At 35.0% G+C, this 19,316-nt stretch overlaps 1 protein-coding gene across 7 annotated transcripts in view; it reads left to right on the top strand.

Annotated features, from left to right (window-relative positions):
* Positions 1-19,316, top strand: part of CACNA2D1 (calcium voltage-gated channel auxiliary subunit alpha2delta 1) — a 504,665-nt gene that overhangs the window by 356,400 nt on the left and 128,949 nt on the right. For all 7 annotated transcript variants that reach the window (XM_058524544.1, XM_058524526.1, XM_058524535.1 and 4 more), the window contains one exon: positions 8,823-8,954. In XM_058524544.1, coding sequence (XP_058380527.1) covers positions 8,823-8,954 — 132 coding nt within the window. The remainder of the gene's footprint in view (positions 1-8,822; positions 8,955-19,316) is intronic.

Genomic DNA, 19,316 nt, shown 5'->3' with positions numbered 1-19,316 from the left:
TCAGTATTGTTTATCCTGAGTTAAGCTAATAGCATAGAAATGGAGAAATGTTGGGCACCTTAGTAATTCTGGATAAACTATTTAATTTTAGAAGGTTAAGAAAATAAAAGTCTGCTCATTTTAGGATACCAAAATAATGTATGTTTATTAGTCTAATGTAATTCATAAGGTGGATCAGAAATATATAACCAAATAGCCAAGAAGGATGTAAAATAGTATTCATACTTGTTTGTTTGATTTGGTGCTTTACATATTTTCTTTTACATTTTTAACTGCTTTCCATATAGTTTGAGAAAAATTATTTCCTAGTGCATCAATTTGTTTTACTTTCTCATTTTGGTGTTTCAAGGACTTTGAATGGTATAATTGAATGAATGACTTGCTCTAAAATTCTCTGATTAAGGACTGGAAATCCATACTCTCTCCATAGTATAAATCCCTTGAAGTAGAATTGTTGGACTATGTGCATTTTGATAGATAGCTACAACAAAACTCTCCTCTAAAGAAGTTGCACTAAATTTGTACTCTTACGCAGATTCTTTGAATTTTGACTTCTTGCTCTGGATGTTCAAATAAAGCTTGTGACTAACAGAATAATGATTGCACTCGAAAGTCTTTATAAATATACAGTGACAAAGGGAAGTATCTGTATCCCCTCTCTATGCTACACACTATCAAGTTTATAAACCTAGCTCATGTAATTAGTATACAATATCATTTCTTTCATTCTGAGTAAAATTTAAAATCAAGTGCCTATTCTGCAAATTCTTTACATACTGTGCTTATTTGCAGATGAACAAATTTGGAGAAAAACATTTTGAAATCTACGTTAGTATTGTCTTATCTGAAAAAGAATTTTCAAATGTATAAACTGCAAATTTTAAAACATGTTGCCATGATGATAAGAATATTTCAGAGCTTGACTTTTTAACCCCAAGTATATAAAAGTATAATTCACAATCAGTGTATCAGAGCCTAATACTTAGTAGTTGTTAAGTTATCAAATAAAACTAAAACATTAAAAGCTTTAAAACAAATAAAATTTTATTAAAAATAATTAGATATCAGTTGTTGCTTAATGTGAATTAAAGAGTCAAGGAAATTGAAGAGATAGTTGTAATAGATTGGGGATTAATGAAGTCTATCTGGATCATAAATAAACACTATTATTTGTTCAGTACACTATTACTGTAAAATACATGAATGTTTAAAAAAAAGTACGATGTCCCTCTTTTTCTGTGATGTTTTGTGTATTACTATAAATATTCATGAATAGTGAGTATCAATTCAGGTTATCTATGTGAATATAAATTTTCAATAAACTGGCCACTTAGTGTTCATTGGATCATGCTTTTGAATATGAATTCACTAGTATCTCAGATGCACTATGGAGCTGACCCAGCTCATGAATATTCACACGCACAACTGATCTTTCAGAAAGTAATCACATCTATAAAGATGGAAATCTTGTTCGTTTTCAGTAATGAGAAATGCATTAGGATGCTGGTCCCAGAGCAACTTCACAATACCCTTGTTTTCATTTTTTTATAAACGATAAACTTTAAAATATAAACATGTATGCAGCCATCTTTCTTGATAGAATCTCTTTTTTGTTTTACCTTTAAAAAATCTTGGGCACGATGTAACTATGACTGCATTTGTTTCCTATATTTGCTGTGGTCACAGAAAAGAATAGAGTTAAGCAGTATCTCCAGTCCTTATCCCAAGCTCTTTTCCACTATTTAGGCTTGGTCATAGATTCTGAAGTGCAAAGTGGCCAAATCTGCTGGGGCATGGTACATATTTTATATATAAAGACAAAAAAAAAAAAAGATATGAGGTTATCTATGTCATTTTTTGTGTAAAGGACAAATAATATTCTAAGCCAATTAAATTTTTAATATTTTAGACATAGGATGCTATGATCATGGAGGCACATAATTATAAATTATATACTATTTTAACCTATGTTTTTTCTTTTTTTCCAATTATTTTATTGAGATAATAATGGTATATAACTGTGTAATTTCAGATGTACATTATTATTTATCAATTTCTGTATAGACTGCATTGTGCACACCACCAGCAGTCTAATTTTTATCCATCACCATACATATGTGCCAGTCTACCCCTTTCACTCACCCCTCAACCACCTTCCCCTCTGGTAACCACTAATATGTTCTCTTTATTCATGTGTTTATCTTCCACATATGAGTGAAATCATGCAGTATTTGTCTTTCTCAGTCTGGCTTACTTCACTTAACATCATACCCTCAAGGTCCATCCATGCTGTTGCAAATGGGGTGATTTTGTCTTTTTATATGGCTGAGTAGTAGTCCATTATATATATTCTTCTTTATCATTTATACGTCTTCTTTATCCATTCATCCATAGAAGGGCAATTGGGTTGCTTCCACGTCTTGCCTGTTATGAGTAACGCTGCAATAAACAAAGGGGTGCATAAATCTCTTTGAGTTGTTGATTTCAAGTTCTTTGGATATATACCCAGTAGTGGGATAGTTGGATCATACAGTATTTCTATTTTTAATTTTTTGAGAGATCTCTCTACTGTTTTCCATAGTGGCTGCAGCAATTTGCATTCCCACCAGCAGTGTATGAGGGTTCCCTTTTCTCCACATCCTTTCCAACGTTTGTTAGTTTTTCTTGGTCATTATAGCCATTCTGACAGGTATAAGGTGATATCTCATTGTGGTTTTGATATGCATTTTCCTAATGATTAGTGATGTTGAATATCTTTTCATGTGTCTGTTGGCTGTCTGTGTATCCTCTTTGGAAAAATGTCAGTTCATATCCTCTGCCCATGTTTTGATTGGGTTGTTTTTTTGTTTTTGAGTTGTATGAGTTCTTTTTGGAATTAACCCTTTGTTGGATATATGATTTGCAAATATTCTCTCCCAGTTTGTGGATTGTCTTCTCATTTTATTGATGGTTTCCTTTTCCTTACAGAAGCTCTTCAGTCTGAGGTAGTCTCATTTGTTAATTTTTTCTTTTGTTTCCCTTGTCTGAGTAGACATGGTATTCGAAAAGATGCTGCTAAGACCGATGTCAAAGAGTGTATTGCCTAGATTTTCTTCTAAGAGTTTTATAGTTTTCATGTTTCATGACTTTCCTTTCTCCATTGTATGTTCTTGGCTCCTTTGTCAAAGATTAGCTGTCCATAGATGTGTGGTTTTATTTCTGGGCTTTCAATTCTGTTCCATTGATTCTTTGTTCTATGTCTATGAAGAATGTCATTAGGATTCTGATGGGGATTGCACTGCATCTGCAGAATGCTTTAGGTAATATGGATATTTTAACTATGTTCTTCCAATCCATGTGTGTGGAATATCTTTCCATTTCTTTGTATCTTCTTCAATTTCTCTTAATAATGTCTTATAGTTTTCAGTGTACAGGTCTTTCACCTCTTTGGTTAAATTTATTCCTAGATATTTTATTCTTTTTGTTTTGATTGTAAATGGGATCGTATTCTTGACTTCTCTTTCTGCTAGTTTGTTATGAGTATATAGAAATGCAACTGATTTTTGTAAGTTGATTTTGTATCCTGCAACTTTGCTCTAGTTCTTGATTATTTCTAATAGTTTTCTGGTGGATTCTTTAGGATTTTCTATATATAAAATCCTGTTGTCTGCAAACAGCGAGAGTTTCACTTTTTAATTCACTATTTGAATTCCTTTTATTTCTTTTTCTTGCCTAATTGCTCTAGCCCAAACCTCCAGTACTAAGTTGAGTAAGAGTGGCTAGAGTGAGCACCCTTGTCTTGTTACTGTCCTCAGAGGGATGGCTTTCAGTTTTTTCCCTATTGAGTATAATGTTGGCTGTGGGTTTGTAATATATGGCCTCTATTATGTTGAGGTACTTTCCTTCTGTACGCATTTTATTGAGAGTTTTTCTCATAAATTGATGTTGGATCTTGTCAAATACTTTCTCTGCATCTATTGATGATCATGTGGTTTTTATTCCTTATTTTGTTCATGTGGTGTATCACATTGATTAATTTGCAGATATGAAGCATCCCTGTGTCCCTGGTGTAAATCACACTTGCTCATGGTGTATGATCCTTTTAATGTATTGCTGTATTCAGTTTGCCAATATTTTGTTGAGGATTTTTCATTGATGTTCATCAATGATATTGGCCTGTAGTTTTCCTTCTTTGTGCTGTCCTTGCCTGGTTTTGGAATCAAGGTGATGATGGCCTTGTAGGATGTGTTAGGAGTGTTCTGTCTCTTCAATTTTTTGTAATAGTTTGAGAAGAATATGTATTAAATCTTTGAATGTTTGGTAGAATTCTCCAGAGAAGCCATCTAGTCTTGGACTTTTATTTTTTGGGAGATTTTTGATTACTGTTTCAATCTCTTTACATGTGACTTGTCTATTCAGATTCTCTATTTCTTCTTGATTCAGTTTTGGGAGGTTGTATGGGTCTAAGAATTTATCCATTTCTTTTGGATTGTCCAGTTTGTTGGTATATAGGTTTTCATAGTATTCTGTTGTAATTGTTTGTATTTCTGTGGTATTTGTTGTAATTTCTCCTCTTTCATTTCTAATTTTATTTATCTGAGGCTTCTCTCTTTTTTTCTTAGTGAGTCTGGCTAAGGGTTTGTCAATTTTGTTTATCTTCTCAAAGAACTATCTCTTAGTTTCGTTGATCTTTTCTATGGTTTTTTTGGTTTCAATTTCATTTATTTATGTTCTAATTTTTATTATTTCCCTCATTCTGCTAACTTTGGGCTTTGTTTCTTCTTCTTTTTCTAATTCTGTTGGGTGGAGTTTAAGATTGCTTATTTAAGCATTTTCTTGTTTGTTAAAGTGGGCCTCTATTCCTATGAATTTCTCTCTTAGGACCGCTTTTGCTGCATCCTATGTGAATTAGTATGGTATATTTTCATTTTCATTTGTCTCCAGATATTTTTTGATTTCTCCTTTAATTTCTTCAATGATCCATTGGTTGCTTAGTAGCATGTTGTTTAGTCTCCACATGTTTGTGACTTTCCCAGCTTTTTTCTTGTAGTTGATTTCTAGTTTTGTAGCATTATGGTTGGAAAAGATACGTGATATTATTTCAATCTTCTTAAATTTATTGAGGCTTGCCTTGTTTCCCAAAATATGGTCTATCTTTGAGAATGTTCCATGTACACTTGAGAAGAATGTGTATTCTTCTGCTTTTGGATTTAATGTTCTATATATATCTATTAAGTCCATCTGGTCTAGTTTTTCATTTAATCCTGCTATTTTGTTGTTGACTTTTTGTCTGGATGATCTATCCATTGATGTAAGTGGGGTGTTAAGTTCCCCTACTATTATTGTGTTGTCATTAATATCTCCTTTTAGGTTTGTTAATAGTTGTTTTATGTACTTTGGTGCTCCTATGTTGGGTGCATATATATTTATAACTGTTATGTCTTTTTGTTGGAGTATCTCTTTTGTTATTATATACTGCTCTTCTTTGTCTCTCATTGCCTGTTTTATCTTGAAGTCTACTTGTCTGATCTAAGCATGGCAACACCTGCTTTCTTTTGCTTGCCATCAGCTTGGAGTATTGTCTTCCATCCCTTCACTCTGAGCCTGTTTTTCTTTAGAGCTGAGATGTGTTTCCTGGAGGCAGCATATTGTTGCTTCTTGTATTTTAATCCATTCAGGTGCCCTGTTTCTTTTGATTGGAGAATTCAATCCATTTACATTTAGAGTGATTATTGGTATATGAGGGTTTAATACTGACATTTTATCTCTTGTTTTCTGGTTGTTCTATGTTTCTGTTTCTCTTCCTTTGGATTTCTGACTGCCACTTCATTTTGGTGGTTTTCTGTTGTGGTTTTCTCATTTTTAATAAATTGTGGCTCTGCTCTGATTTTTGTTTAGTGGTTACTCTGAGGTTTGTATAAAATATCGCATAGATGATATAGTCCATTTTCTGTTAGCCTGTCTCCATTAGCCTAAGTAGGTTCCATCCCTATACTCCTCTCCTTCTGAGTTATTGTTGTTACAAATTATTCTGTTTTGTGTTCTGTGTTTGTGTGACTAACTTGAATTGTTTATAGTTACATTTGATGCTTTCCCTCTCTTTATCTTTTAAGTTATAATTAAGTGTTTGTTACCCTATTCTGAAAGAGAGCTGCAGTTCTCTGATTTTGTCTCTCTATTTATCTCCTTGATCAGAGCTTTGTAGACCTTTGCCTTTTTGTTTCAGGTATGAGGGCATCCTGGATCATTTCTTGCAGGGGAGATCTAGTGGTGATGAACTCCCTCAGCTTTTGTTTATCTGAGAAAGCTTTTATTTCTCTATCCAATCTGAAGGATAGTTTTTCTGGATAGAGTATTCTTGGCTGAAAGTTTTTGTCTTTCAGAATTTTGAACATATCATTCCATTCTCTCCTAGCCTATAAGGTTTCTGCTGAGAAATCCACTGATAGCATGATAGGGGTTCCTTTGTAGGTTATTTTCTTCTGCCTTAGTGCCCTTAATATTTCTTCTTTGTCATTAACTTTTGCCAGTCTTACTTTTATATGCCTTGGAGAAGGTCTTTTTGCATTTATGTAATTAGGAGTTCTATTGGTTTCACGTATTTCTAAGTCCAGTTCCTTCCCCGTGTTTGGGAAGCTCTCAGCTATTGTTTCTTTGAACAAGCTCTCCGCTCCTTTCTCCCTCCCTTTTCTCTCTGGAATACCTATAATCCTTATGTTGCTTTTCATAATTGAGTCAGATATTTCTTGAAGAATTCCTTCATTTTTTAAAAATCTTAGTTCTGCCTCCTCCTCCATCTGAAGCATTTCCATATTTATACCCTCTAAATCACTAATTCTTTTCTCCATACCTTCAACTATTTTTTAAGGATTCTAGATGATTTCTTATCTCATTAATTGTTTTCTTCATATCTAGAATTTCTGCTTTTTTTTTTTTTTTAATAGTTTCAATCTCTTTGGTGAAATATTCCTTCTTATTATTAATTTTATTCCTGGGCTCATTCAACTGTCTGTCTGAGTTTTCTTGTAACTCATTGAGTTTCTTTATAACAGCTATTTTGAATTCTTTGTCATTTAGATTGTAAATTTCTGTCACTTCAAGGTTGATTTCTGCAGACGTCATTTTCCTTCTGCTTTGAATTGTTGCTGTAGTTTCTTGTGGTGTTTGGTGAACTAACTCTTTTGCTGGCACCTTTGCAGTTGTATCTGGTTGCAGATTCCACCTGCTACCACCGGGGATAAGCCGGAACTGTGTTTCTGATCCCACCCCACCTGCTGTAAGTTGTGAGGGTATGGTGGGTGCTCCTGCCAGCCAGGAAAGCATTCACTCGCCGGTTCAGGGCTGCCACTGCCTCTTCTTGCAGTTGCGCCAAGGGACGTTCCCACTTGTGGGGCCATAGCGGCACTATGGGTGCTCCTGCTGGCCGGGAAAGCATTCGACTGTGCACAGATTTGCCACCACCTCTTCTTACGGTCACACTGGCTGCTGTGCTTGGTGGGCAGGGCTTTTTTGTGGGGTCTGAACCAGGGCCACTTGTTAGGACTGCAGTGGCACGTTGGGAACTCCTGCTGGTCGAGAAAGTGTTCACGTGTGGGCTCAGGGCTGCCACCACCTCTTCTTATAGTTGCACCGGGGCACTTTCCCACTTGCAGGGCCTCAGCAGCGCTATGGACACTCCCACTTCCTGGGAATGCATTTGCGCTTGCTCACCAGGCTGCTGGGAAAGGATAGGGGAGTGATCACCTATCTCCTATACGTCCTGGGGACCCAGTCCATCCACCTTCCGATGTATAGCTGCATGGGTCTCTCAGGCGTCCTGTTGTGCTGCATGGGTATCCTCTGTTGGTCATGGAATGTCCATTTAGTTGTAGTTCAAAGGGGGAGAGATAAAGGGAACAGCTCACTCTACCATGTTGCTGATGTCACTCCTTAACCTATGTTTTATCCCTTTGTTATAACTGCTTCTGTTTCATTGTAATGAGTGGCATATATTTTTAATCCCTATTCAAGATCAGTCAGTAGTTGTAAGTAGGAATGAAAATCAATGACTTGGCCCTTATTTGTACCATGCTCTAAATATTAAACTAACCAAAAAAAAAAAAAGAAAACTATTGTTCATAAAGGTAGTAATAAAGTATCAGCTACTTCCTGTTTCTAACACTGATATTGTCAAGCCTATGAATGAATTTTTTCTCTGTCAAAATGTACACATTTGTTGTTGTTTTTGTGTAAACAGTTAATAAACTATGTTCAATGACAAATATCTATTTTTTTTAACTCAGGTAACAAACCAAATTATGTAAGTATATCACAGAGAATCATCAATAGTTGAAAGAGGTGGTCATCAAACTGCACCCTGAGGTGCCCCGTAGGTTTCTTCAGAATTGCCTCAAGGGGAGGCATGCCTCCCACTTCTCAAACAAGAGAGCTCTGCTATTGTCTGTTTTATGTATCACAGTGGGTCTCAACAGGGAGCAATTTTGCCCCACAGGAGTCATCTGACAATGTCTGGACAATGTCCAGACAAGTTTTGCTTGTCACATCTGGGAGAGTGCTACTGGCATCTAGTGGGTAGAGGCTAGAGATACTGCTAAACATTCTACAAAGCACAGAACAGCTCCCACAACAAAGAATTACCCAGCCCAAACTGTCAATAAGGCCACTGTAATATAAAAATTTGTTTGAAGAAATAATTCTAAATCTAAACTTTTGGATAGCCACTGGATTAGAGTACTTTTGTAGGTAAAGCAATGAAAATGTGTGACATTATTTTGCAAATAAATGAAGACAGATTCAATTATTAATTATACATTTGAATTAATTTTTCCTTTTTTTTTTTTTAGCAACAATTGTGTTAAATGAGCTCAACTGGACAAGTGCCTTAGATGAAGTTTTCAAAAAAAATCGAGAGGAAGATCCTTCATTGTTGTGGCAGGTGTTTGGCAGTGCCACAGGCCTGGCCCGATATTATCCGGGTAAGTGCATAGTGATTCAATAGGTATCAAACAAAATTGTAAGTACCTGACTTAATGTTTCTGGAGAACACTTGTTACCTTCTCCTACACTGTAATAAAAATATGGTTATCATGCTGCTTTTATGAGGAAAGAGTATTCCTCCTTATATGGCTCACTTTAAACCAAAACACCTGAGAAGCAGCTCGAGGAGGGGTTTTGGGGGGGCTTGGGGGGTAGTTGGCACCTAGAATCAGGCCAGGCTGCAGTGAGACCATGAGCAGGTATCTGTGTACCTGGAACAGGAAGTTATCATGAATCCTAAAAAAATTCTGAAATAAAGGTCCAACTGCTCAGCATGGACCAAGTTGTAAGTCACATTAGAGAACTGAATAGAATTTTTAAAAACTAAGTGAAATATTTGTCGCTAGATTTCAAGTCAATGCTTTTATAGGCAAAATGTTGATGCTTTTCTTTAATCGGCGAATGTGGATTTGTTAAAATTAGTATGACAGGAAATAAAATGAAATTTCAAGGAAAATAGAGCTTTCTTTTGTGTCGGATTGGATTAATTTTGAAGGCATCTCAGTGATGATATATATTCAATGAGGATGAATATAATTTACAAATTAAAATGAATAAGCCCTTTTGTAATATCCTTTATTCTTATAAAGGAGGGTAAGGAGAAATAAATCTATAACAAAAATGAAAAGTTAATCACTAGTGGAGCCTGAGGACCCATTGAAAAGAATTTAAGAGAAATGTCTGTTGGTATTTTTAACTTCTCCACCTTTTAGAACAAGCTGACAAGCACAAATGCACCTTCTTTCTCAAAGACAAAGCCTGAGTTATTGGATACATGCTAGGTAATTGGCCTTTAAACAGCTACAATATATAGGAGAATTCTTCTTGAGACTTGAGTTTTATAAACATGTTTAACAAGTAGAGTTATTCACAATAAAAAGTCACAGCAGTGAAAATGGGGTGAAATGGAAATTAGATCATAACTAGCTTTGTATGGCAATAGCAATGAATAAAAGTACGTGGGCATCATCAGACTCAACAGACTTGAATTAGGTAGAGACTTATAACTTCTGCATGGTTGCAAATGCCAGATAGTAACAGCAGTAGCCATTATGTTTTGCAGAAATCCAGTGGGCTAGGCAAGTTCTACTTCGTATTTCAATGTTAAAAAAAATCATGAGTTAAAATGTTAGTATCTGATGAGGGGAAAATATGACCATATAGGTTATTATCATAATAGTGGAATTTCCTACTTACAGATATATTGTTCAGGATGATACAACCTTTCTAAAATATTCTTAAGTTATGTTCTTAAGAATAAATGTATGTATCAGGAGACTGAAAATTTTAGTATATAAGATAATATAAAGAAAAGAAGCAATGAATGCCATGGAATACACTACTCATACATATAATAAATCTGATATAATAAACTTTAAAGTTATATCAAGTCTTATAAAACGTTTATAATTTTGAAATATAGGAATTAGATACCTGATAAGCTATCCAATAATACACAAATATAAGAATACATTTATCAATAACATAGCATTATGTAGCTTTTAAGTCTAAGACATATTGCCTCATTACAAAATTCCATCTATGAGCAGTTGAGGGAAAGGAGGAAAAAGATATGTAAGAGAAAATTAGGATAATAATGAGAAACCAAGAGCCCAGTACCAGAGGGAAATTGATGATGCTGAGAAAGAGAGACAAATAAGAATTATAAGAGAGAAACAGGAAGGGGAGCAAGAGAAGTTGCATAAGAAAGGGAGAGAGAACACTGGGGTCAAGAGGTGGAAGGAAGGATAGGCTGTGTTATGAGCACTTTTCAAAGATGGCTCTTTTTGCAAATAGCAGTTAACTTTTAAACTTACCAATAAATCATCTTTCTATTATTCTTTCATTTTGAATGTGAAGTGAGGGATGATGGCTTTAATTTTTTTTAACCCTAATCATAAATTTTCAAATGTATTGACATTTGTTCATTTCATCTTGGAAAAGCCCTTTAAATGTTTAATTTAGCTGAACCCGTGCAATTGCCCTAGAACATTAGCTGTGGAAACAACGCTGTGCTCTCCTGCAATACCTAGTTTTTGAGCAATGGTTTGGCAGACAAATTGACTGACAAAATGATTGATGGGATGAATTCAGTTACTTGTTAGAGGAGGTTATTTAAAATGGTTCTCATGGCTGCTAGGGAATACACTGGATGCAATTTTAATTTTAGTGAATCTTTTGCTGAGTTGTTCTTTTTATTTTATTATTTTTTGACATACAAAAAGGTGTACATAATGTATACAACTTGATGAGTTTAGAGATAAGTATACACCTATGATTCCATCACCACTGTTGATGCAAATAACCAATAATCAATCTATAGATTAAAAATGAGATGAGTTTATTATATGAGCCAAGCTGAGAACTATAGCCTGGAAGTGCATGCTCCACCAGGGAAGTGCATGCTCTGGAGGAGCGAGGTGTACAGCATTGTCATATACCATTTCAGAACAAAGAACGTATATCAAACATGACAGGAATACATTTTTTTTTTTTAATACTACAGTCACAAGATGTTTGCTGCAATTCAGCAACGTACATAGCAGGTCAATCTGACCCTTGTTTCTGGGAAGGAATGCTTATCTTCAAAGAAATGCTGATATGGGAGGGAGGCATTCATCCCAATCTTTAAAGGCAACATTTTTCACTTTGGGATACTGTTTAATGTTGAAAGCTGATGTACAAGGGCATGCTTGATGGGTCATAAGTCAGGGCATTCTGGAAAAACAAGTTCAGGCTGAATCAATTTTAAATGAAAATGGCTTCCTCATATACCTCAATATATTAACTTTTCGTATTAGTTTTATGGCTTTTCATTTATTTCCATCACCATAATCAAGGCTATAAACCTATCCATCATCTCCAAAAGTTTCCTCTCATTCTCTTATTTATTCCTATATTTTTTGTGATAAAAACGCTCAACATAAGATCTATCCTCTTAGCAAAATTTTAAGTGTACAATACCGTATTGTTAATAGTAGGCAGTATATGCTGTACGGAAGATCTCTAGGACACATTCATCTTGTTTAACTAAAACTCTATACCCTTTGACTAATATCTCCCCATTTCCCAGTTTCTCCAGCCCCTGGCAACCACCGCTCTTCTCTGCTTCTATGAGTTTGACTATTTTAGATTCCTCATATAAGTGATATCATGTAGTATTTGTTCTTCTGTGTCTCGCTTATTTCATTCAGTGGAATGTCCTCCAGTTTCACCCATGTTGTCACAATGGCAAGATTTCCTTTTTTTTTTTTGTATTTCCTTTTTTAAGACCCAATCAGATGCTCTTTATGATAACAATGATATAATAGAACCAAGTCTCTTAAGCAAAGATATTAAGAGAATATTATAATTTAAAAGTGGACCACTATATTTCTGTTTATGCTAAGACATGTTTTCAACACATTTTTTCAAGTTCAAAGCCTTTTTTAAATGAAAAAGAAAAACTTTCTCAGTAAACCATACTTTCCTCTCTGATTTAGCCTTACCATTTTGATACAGCCCAAAATACTGTAGAGTGGCTCATCCCTGATTACTGCCTGTTAAAGCAAAGGTCAGAAATAGCCATTAAATATTGTTAGTTATCTTATCTATGAGTGGGAATAGAATATATGTTATTTTTACTTAATTGGATTTTCACATAAGAAGACTTGAACCTCAGGCTAGGATCTCCCTAGTAGCTGTGAGAAACTAGGTAGGTCTCCTAAATTTTCTGAGCCTTAGTCATCAAATCTGAAAAATATGAACACTAATTCCTCAATTTATCTTCTGAGGGTTGTTTTGATCAATCAGATAATATAATGAAAAGTACTTTGAAAATACAAAACAATAGGCATTTTTATGAGTGAATATGAACTAGAATAATTTTGCGTAAATCCATTTTTCTCTTCATGTGAGAAATTAAAGAACATAATTGAGGTTACAATCAGTTGACAAGGAAGCTGAAATAGAAATGTGAAAGGAGTTCTAAACAGATGACTAAGCAGTAATATCGAGCAGTAACACCATATGGTGGAGTTGGTCAGAAGACGTAGGTTTTAGCCTATGACCTTAGTTATGTCACTTCTCTTTAGAGTTGCTAGGTAAAATCAAGGATGCCTAGTTAAATTTGAATTTCCGATAAACAACAAAGAATTTTTTAGTATAAATATGCAATGTTTGGAGAAATATTTACACTAAAAAGGAATTTGGTTTTTATCAAAATTCAAATTTAAATGGGTGTGTCCTGTATTTCTTTTTGCTAAATCTGTCAACCCTCTCTCTCAGGCTCTGAATTTCTACATTTATAATATGGGAAAATCAACTTGCCCATTATGTCACAGAATTGCTGTGAGGCTCAAACAAAATCTATTTCATATATTAATCCAAATGGAGAATTTTGTAATTTTTTAAAATCCTATAAATTACCTTTTTAAAAATTTTTGCCACAGTTATTGAAAATGAAGTGTTTTGCAGAAACTGGAAGGCTCTGACTCAGAATGGAGTCTAAAAAACATTCTTGTTCAGTGTTAAGATGCTACTTATAGCAGGTTTACATGGTGTGAATGGGTTAAGCAAGTATATACGCAGTTGCCAGTGTATAAATCCCACTTCCATCACTTGATCTGGTGGTAACCTTTGGAAAACTCTTACTCAGACTTAGTGAAACGCAGAGGATAATAACAGCTAAATTGTAGAATTAAGAGAAGAAAAGAATTAAATATACTTCTTAGCAAATTGCCTACATGTAGGGGAAAGTCAGTGATGGCTAGCCACCCTCAAGATTTCCATTTATCAGATTATTTAAACTACATGGAGACACTACTCTCTCCACATAAGGAGATGTCCAGAGCTGATATAATATAAAGACATTTCTGTAGAGCTGATTCTGAATAGCAGTTTGTTTGGTAATTAGTAGAGATTTGAACTCTAATGTCTTTCCTTGGACTGAACATCAATAAATGGCCTGTTTTCTAATTTGGTTGATGTGTATGGAAATAAACTGTAAGAATGATCCTGTTTGTCTTTTTTTCTTTTCCCCCTCTTCCTCCTCCTTTCTTTCTCCGTCTCCTCCCCTCCTCCCTACTTCCTTTTCTTTGTTTCCAACTTAGAAGGTAGTAATGCTGTGTGATAATAGAAGAAACGTTATAAAACTGCCATCAGTATAGTTGTGTATTTTGGCTAAGTCGTGTTACATCTCTGAACCTATTTCTTCACCAGTAACTTGGGATGAGTGAAGATAATTTCCAGGGTGGACACTAACTTGATCTACTTATGCGTCCAGGCCTTTAGCATTTGCTAAGTCCACGGTCTTTGTTTTGTGGGATGGCTGGAGTGAATTGCCCTAGTCATCCAGCTCGCTTCATGGCAAAGCTGAAGCTGGAACCCATGTCTAGTGACATCGTCATGGAATATGTGCTGATTGGAAAATAAGTTTAATTTATGAGTGCTTCCCTTTAGATGCTTTTAATTGATTTACATATATTAACTTTAAAGCTATTAAAATTACTCTCAAGAGCTGTCAACTTTATGAATTTTTACCCATAATAAAAAACCATAGTTACAAACTACTCATTTCACCTATTAGTGTCTCCTGAAATTGTACCAATTACTGCAGTAATTGAGATTGTAATTAGGAATTAGTGGCTCATTGAAATGCCAATGTAGGCTGCACTTATTCTTTTTAGATAATTAGTTGCATTTACGAAAAAAAAATCTACTTCATCTTCATTTTCTTAATGTTTTATTAATCATTTTTTCCTTCTCTGCCCTCCATTTATTCATTTCAAAAACTTGGGATTACAATAAAGGGACCTAATATATGTTGAGTCAGCATTAAATATACCTCTGGGGGACACTTCCTTGTTGTTATATCTGCTAGGATTTTGCTAGAATAAAATGCAAAAGGACCTGTGTACAAAGTATATGAAGTGACATGTTTTTTCCATATGGATAGCCAATTGTTCTTGAGTTGTTTAACGCTTTTTGAAAATTAGCTCAAATATATTTAAACATCTAATAGCAGATGACAAGGTAATCCAAAGAATCCTTTTTTGGTTATTTATGAAAGGAACAGTTAGATTTCTAGCCAATTTGAAGAAAACAGGATGACAATGGCCCCTCAACATTTTTGGTATTTATAGAAGTACTGCTTTCAGTGACTAATTATCTTAATAATGCCTGATTTGTTTTTTTTTTTCTTTGGTATTCGTGAATGGATATGAAGTTTAACTCTAACTGTGTTTAATTATGTTTGTTGATCACTGTATAAACAAACTTTAAAGTGAAGCGATTACTCTATTACTTTTTTATGCCAATAATTATTAAAGTCTAGTGTATCAGTTAGGACTAGTATTAGCTACCAATTACACAAAATCCCAAACCATTGTGATTTCAACACTATGGAAGTTTACTTCTCACTGAAGTCAAAGAATTTCAGTTACATAGATGGGGGCTGACAGGGAAGCTTCACAGATAAGGGGTCTGCACTCTTATCTTTTTTTCTCTGTCCTCCTCTGAGTGTGTCATCCTCAGGTCCACCACGGTTACTTGTGCTTTTGCTTAAGGGACAAAGAATGGTATTCCCCCTCTTTTTATGGGCACTTCCTGGAAGTCACATGAAGCCTTTCTTCTTATGTGGCATTGGCCAGTATTTACTGATCTCATGTCACAGTTACCTTCAAGGGAGCTATGTACACAGCTAAAAAACAGAAGCCGCACTAAGTAATAAGGGAAGAGATCCTGGGGGAAAAAACTATCTCTACTGTGGTCTCTCTGTGCAAATCTGTGTTTTATGTTTTATTTTATTTTTTTAATTTTTTGTTTATTGCAGTAACATTGGTTTATAACATTGTATAAATTTCAGGTGTACATCATTATACTTCTATTTCTCCATAGATTACATCATGTTCACCACCCAAATACTAATTACAACCCATTACCACACACATGTGCCGAATTATCCCTTTCGCCCTCCTCCCTCCCCCCTGCCCCCTTCCCCTCTGGTAACCACCAATCCAATCTCTGTCTCTATGTGTTTTTTTATTGTTGTTATTATCTACCACTTAATGAAGGAAATCATACGGTATTTGACCTTCTCCCTCTGACTTATTTCACTTTGCATAATACCCTCAATGTCCATCCATGTTGTCACAAATGGCTGGATTTCATCGTTTCTTATGGCTGAGTAGTATGCCATTGTGTATATATACCACATCGTCTTTATCCATTCGTCACTTCACGGGCACTTAGGTTGCTTCCAAGTCTTGGCTATTGTGAATAAGGCTGCAATGAACACAAGGGTGCAAGTATCTTTACGCATTGGTGTTTTCAAGTTGTTTGGATAAATACCCAGCAGTGGAATAGCTGGATCATATGTAGTTCTATCCTTGATTTTGTGAGGAATCTCCATACTGTTTTCCACAGTGGCTGCACCAGTTTGCACTCCCACCAGCAGTGTATGAGAGTTCCCTTCTCTCCACATCCTCTCCAACACATGCTGTTTCCTGTCTTGTTAATTATAGCCATTCTGACGGGCGTGAGGTGATATCTCATTGTACTTTTGATTTGCATTTCCCTGATAGTTAATGATGTTGAACATCTTTTCATGTGTCTGTTGGCCATCTGCATATCTTCTTTGGAGAAACATCTGTTCAGGTCTTTTGCCCATTTTTTAATTGGGTTGGTAGTTTTTTTGTTGTTGAGATGCATGAATTCTTTATATATTTTGGAGATTAAGCCCTTATCAGATGTATGGTTTGCAAATGTCTTCTCCCAATTGTTAGGTTGTCTTTTCGTTTTGTTGATGGTTTCCTTTGCTGTGCAGAAGCTTTTTCTTTTGATGTAGTCCCATTTGTTTATTTTTTCTGTTGTTTCTCTTGCCCGGTCAGACATGGTGCTTGAAAATATGTTGCTATGACCGATGTCGAAGAGCGTACTCCCTATGTTTTCTTCTAGATGTTTCATAGTTTCAGGTCTTACATTTAAATCTTTAATCCATTTGGAGTTAATTTTTGTGTATGGTGTAAGGTAAGGGTCTACTTTCATTTTTTTGCATGTGGCTATCCAGTTTTCCCAACACCATTTGTTGAAGAGACTTTCTTTTCTCCATTGTATGTTCTTGGCTCCTTTGTCAAAGTTTAGCTGTCCATGGATGTGTGGGTTTATTTCTGGGCTTTCGATTCTATTCCATTGATCTGTGTGTCTGTTTTTGTGCCAGTACCATGCTGCTTTGGTTACTATAGCTTTGTAGTATATTTTGAAGTCAGGGAGTGTGATACCTCCAGCTTTGTTCTTTTTTCTCAGGATTCCTTTAGCTATTCGGGGTCTTTTCTTGTTCCATATAAATTTTAGGATTCTTTGTTCTATTTCTGTGAAAAATGTTGTTGGAACTTTGATAGGGATTGCATTGAATCTATAGATTGCTTTAGGAACTATCGATATCTTAACTATGTTAATTCTTCCAATCTAAGAGCACGGAATATCTTTCCATTTCTTTGTGTCTTCAATTTCTTTCAGCAATGTTTTATAGTTTTCTGTGTACAGATCTTTCACCTTTTTGGTTAAATTTATTCCTAGGTATTTTATTCTTTTTGAGGCAATTGTAAATGGGATGGTATTCTTAATTTCTCTTTCTGCTACTTCGTTGTTAGTGTATAGAAATGCAACTGATTTTTGTATGTTGATTTTGTATCCTGCAACTTTACCATATTTGTTTATTACTTCTAAAAGTTTTTTGGTGGATTCTTTAGGGTTTTCTATATATAATATCATGTCATCTGCAAATAGTGACAGTTTCACTTCTTCCTTTCCAATTTGGATCCCTTTATTTCTTACTCTTGCATGATTGCTCTGGCTAGGACTTCCAGTACTATGTTAAATAGGAGTGGTGACAGTGGGCATCCTTGTCTGGTTCCTGTTCTTAGAGGGATAGCTTTCAGTTTTTCACCATTGAGGATGATATTAGCTGTGGGTTTGTCATATATGGCCTTTATTATGTTGAGGTACTTTCCTTCTATACCCATTTTATTCAGAGTTTTTATCATAAATGGATGCTGTATCTTGTCAAATGCTTTCTCTGCATCTATTGAGATGATCATGTGATTTTTGTTCTTCGTTTTATTAATGTGGTATATCACGTTGATTGATTTGCGAATGTTAAACCATCCCTGCATACCTGGAATAAATCCCACTTGATCGTGGTGTATAATCTTTTTAACGTATTGTTGTATGCGATTTGCTAGTATTTTGTTAAGGATTTTTGCATCGATGTTCATCAGTGATATTGGCCTGTAATTTTCTTTTTTTTGTGTTGTCCTTGTCTGGTTTTGGTATCAGGGTAATGTCAGCTTCGTAGAATGAGTTAGGGAGCTTCCCCCCCTCCTCAATTTTTTGGAAGAGTTTGAGAAGGATAGGTATTAAGTCTTCTTGAAATGTTTTTTAGAATTCACCAGGGAAGCCGTCTGGTCCTGGACTTTTATTTTTTGGGGAGGTTTGTGATTACTGTTTCGATCTCCTTACTGGTGATTGGTCTATTCAAATTCTCTACTTCTTCTTGATCCAGTTTTGGAAGGTTGTATGATTCTAAGAATTTATCCATTTCTTCCAGATTGTCGAATTGGTTGGCATATAGCTTTTCATAGTATTCTCTTATAATCTTTTGTATTTCTGAGGTGTCTGTTGTAATTTCTCCTCTTTCATTTCTGATTTTACTTATTTGTGCCTTCTCTCTTTTTTTCTTGGTGAGTCTAGCTAAAGGTTTGTCAATTTTGTTGATCTTTTCAAAGAACCAGCTCTTGGTTTTCTGAATTTTTTCTATTTTTTTTTTGGTCTCTATTTCATTTATTTCTGCTCTGATTTTTATTATTTCCCTTCTACTGATTTTGGGCTTTGTTTGTTCTTCTTTTTCCAGTTCCTTTAGGTGCACTGTTTGATTGTTTATTTGAGATTTTTCTTGATAGGCCTGTTGAGATAGGCCTGTATTGCTATAAACTTCCCTCTTAGAACTGCTTTTGCTGTATCTCATAAATCTGGCATGTTCTATGTTCATTTTCATTTGTCTCCAGGTATTTTTTAATTTCTTCTTGGATTTCTTCGTTGACCCAGTCATTGTTCAGTAGCATTTTGTTTAATCTCCACGTATTTGTGGCTTTTCTGATTTTCTTCCTATAGTTGATTTCTAGTTTCATACCTTTGTGGTCAGAAAAGATGCTTGATATTATTTCAATCCTCTTAAATTTATGGAGACTTGTTTTGTGGCCTAATATGTGATCAATCCTGAAGAATGTTCCATGTGCATTTGAAAAGAACGTATATTGTTCGGT

The sequence above is a fragment of the Diceros bicornis genome, chromosome 3 (assembly GCF_020826845.1).
Source record: "Diceros bicornis minor isolate mBicDic1 chromosome 3, mDicBic1.mat.cur, whole genome shotgun sequence".
NCBI lineage: Eukaryota > Metazoa > Chordata > Mammalia > Perissodactyla > Rhinocerotidae > Diceros > Diceros bicornis.
Note: the sequence above shows the minus strand (reverse complement) of the source record. Positions and strands in the feature narration are given on the sequence as shown.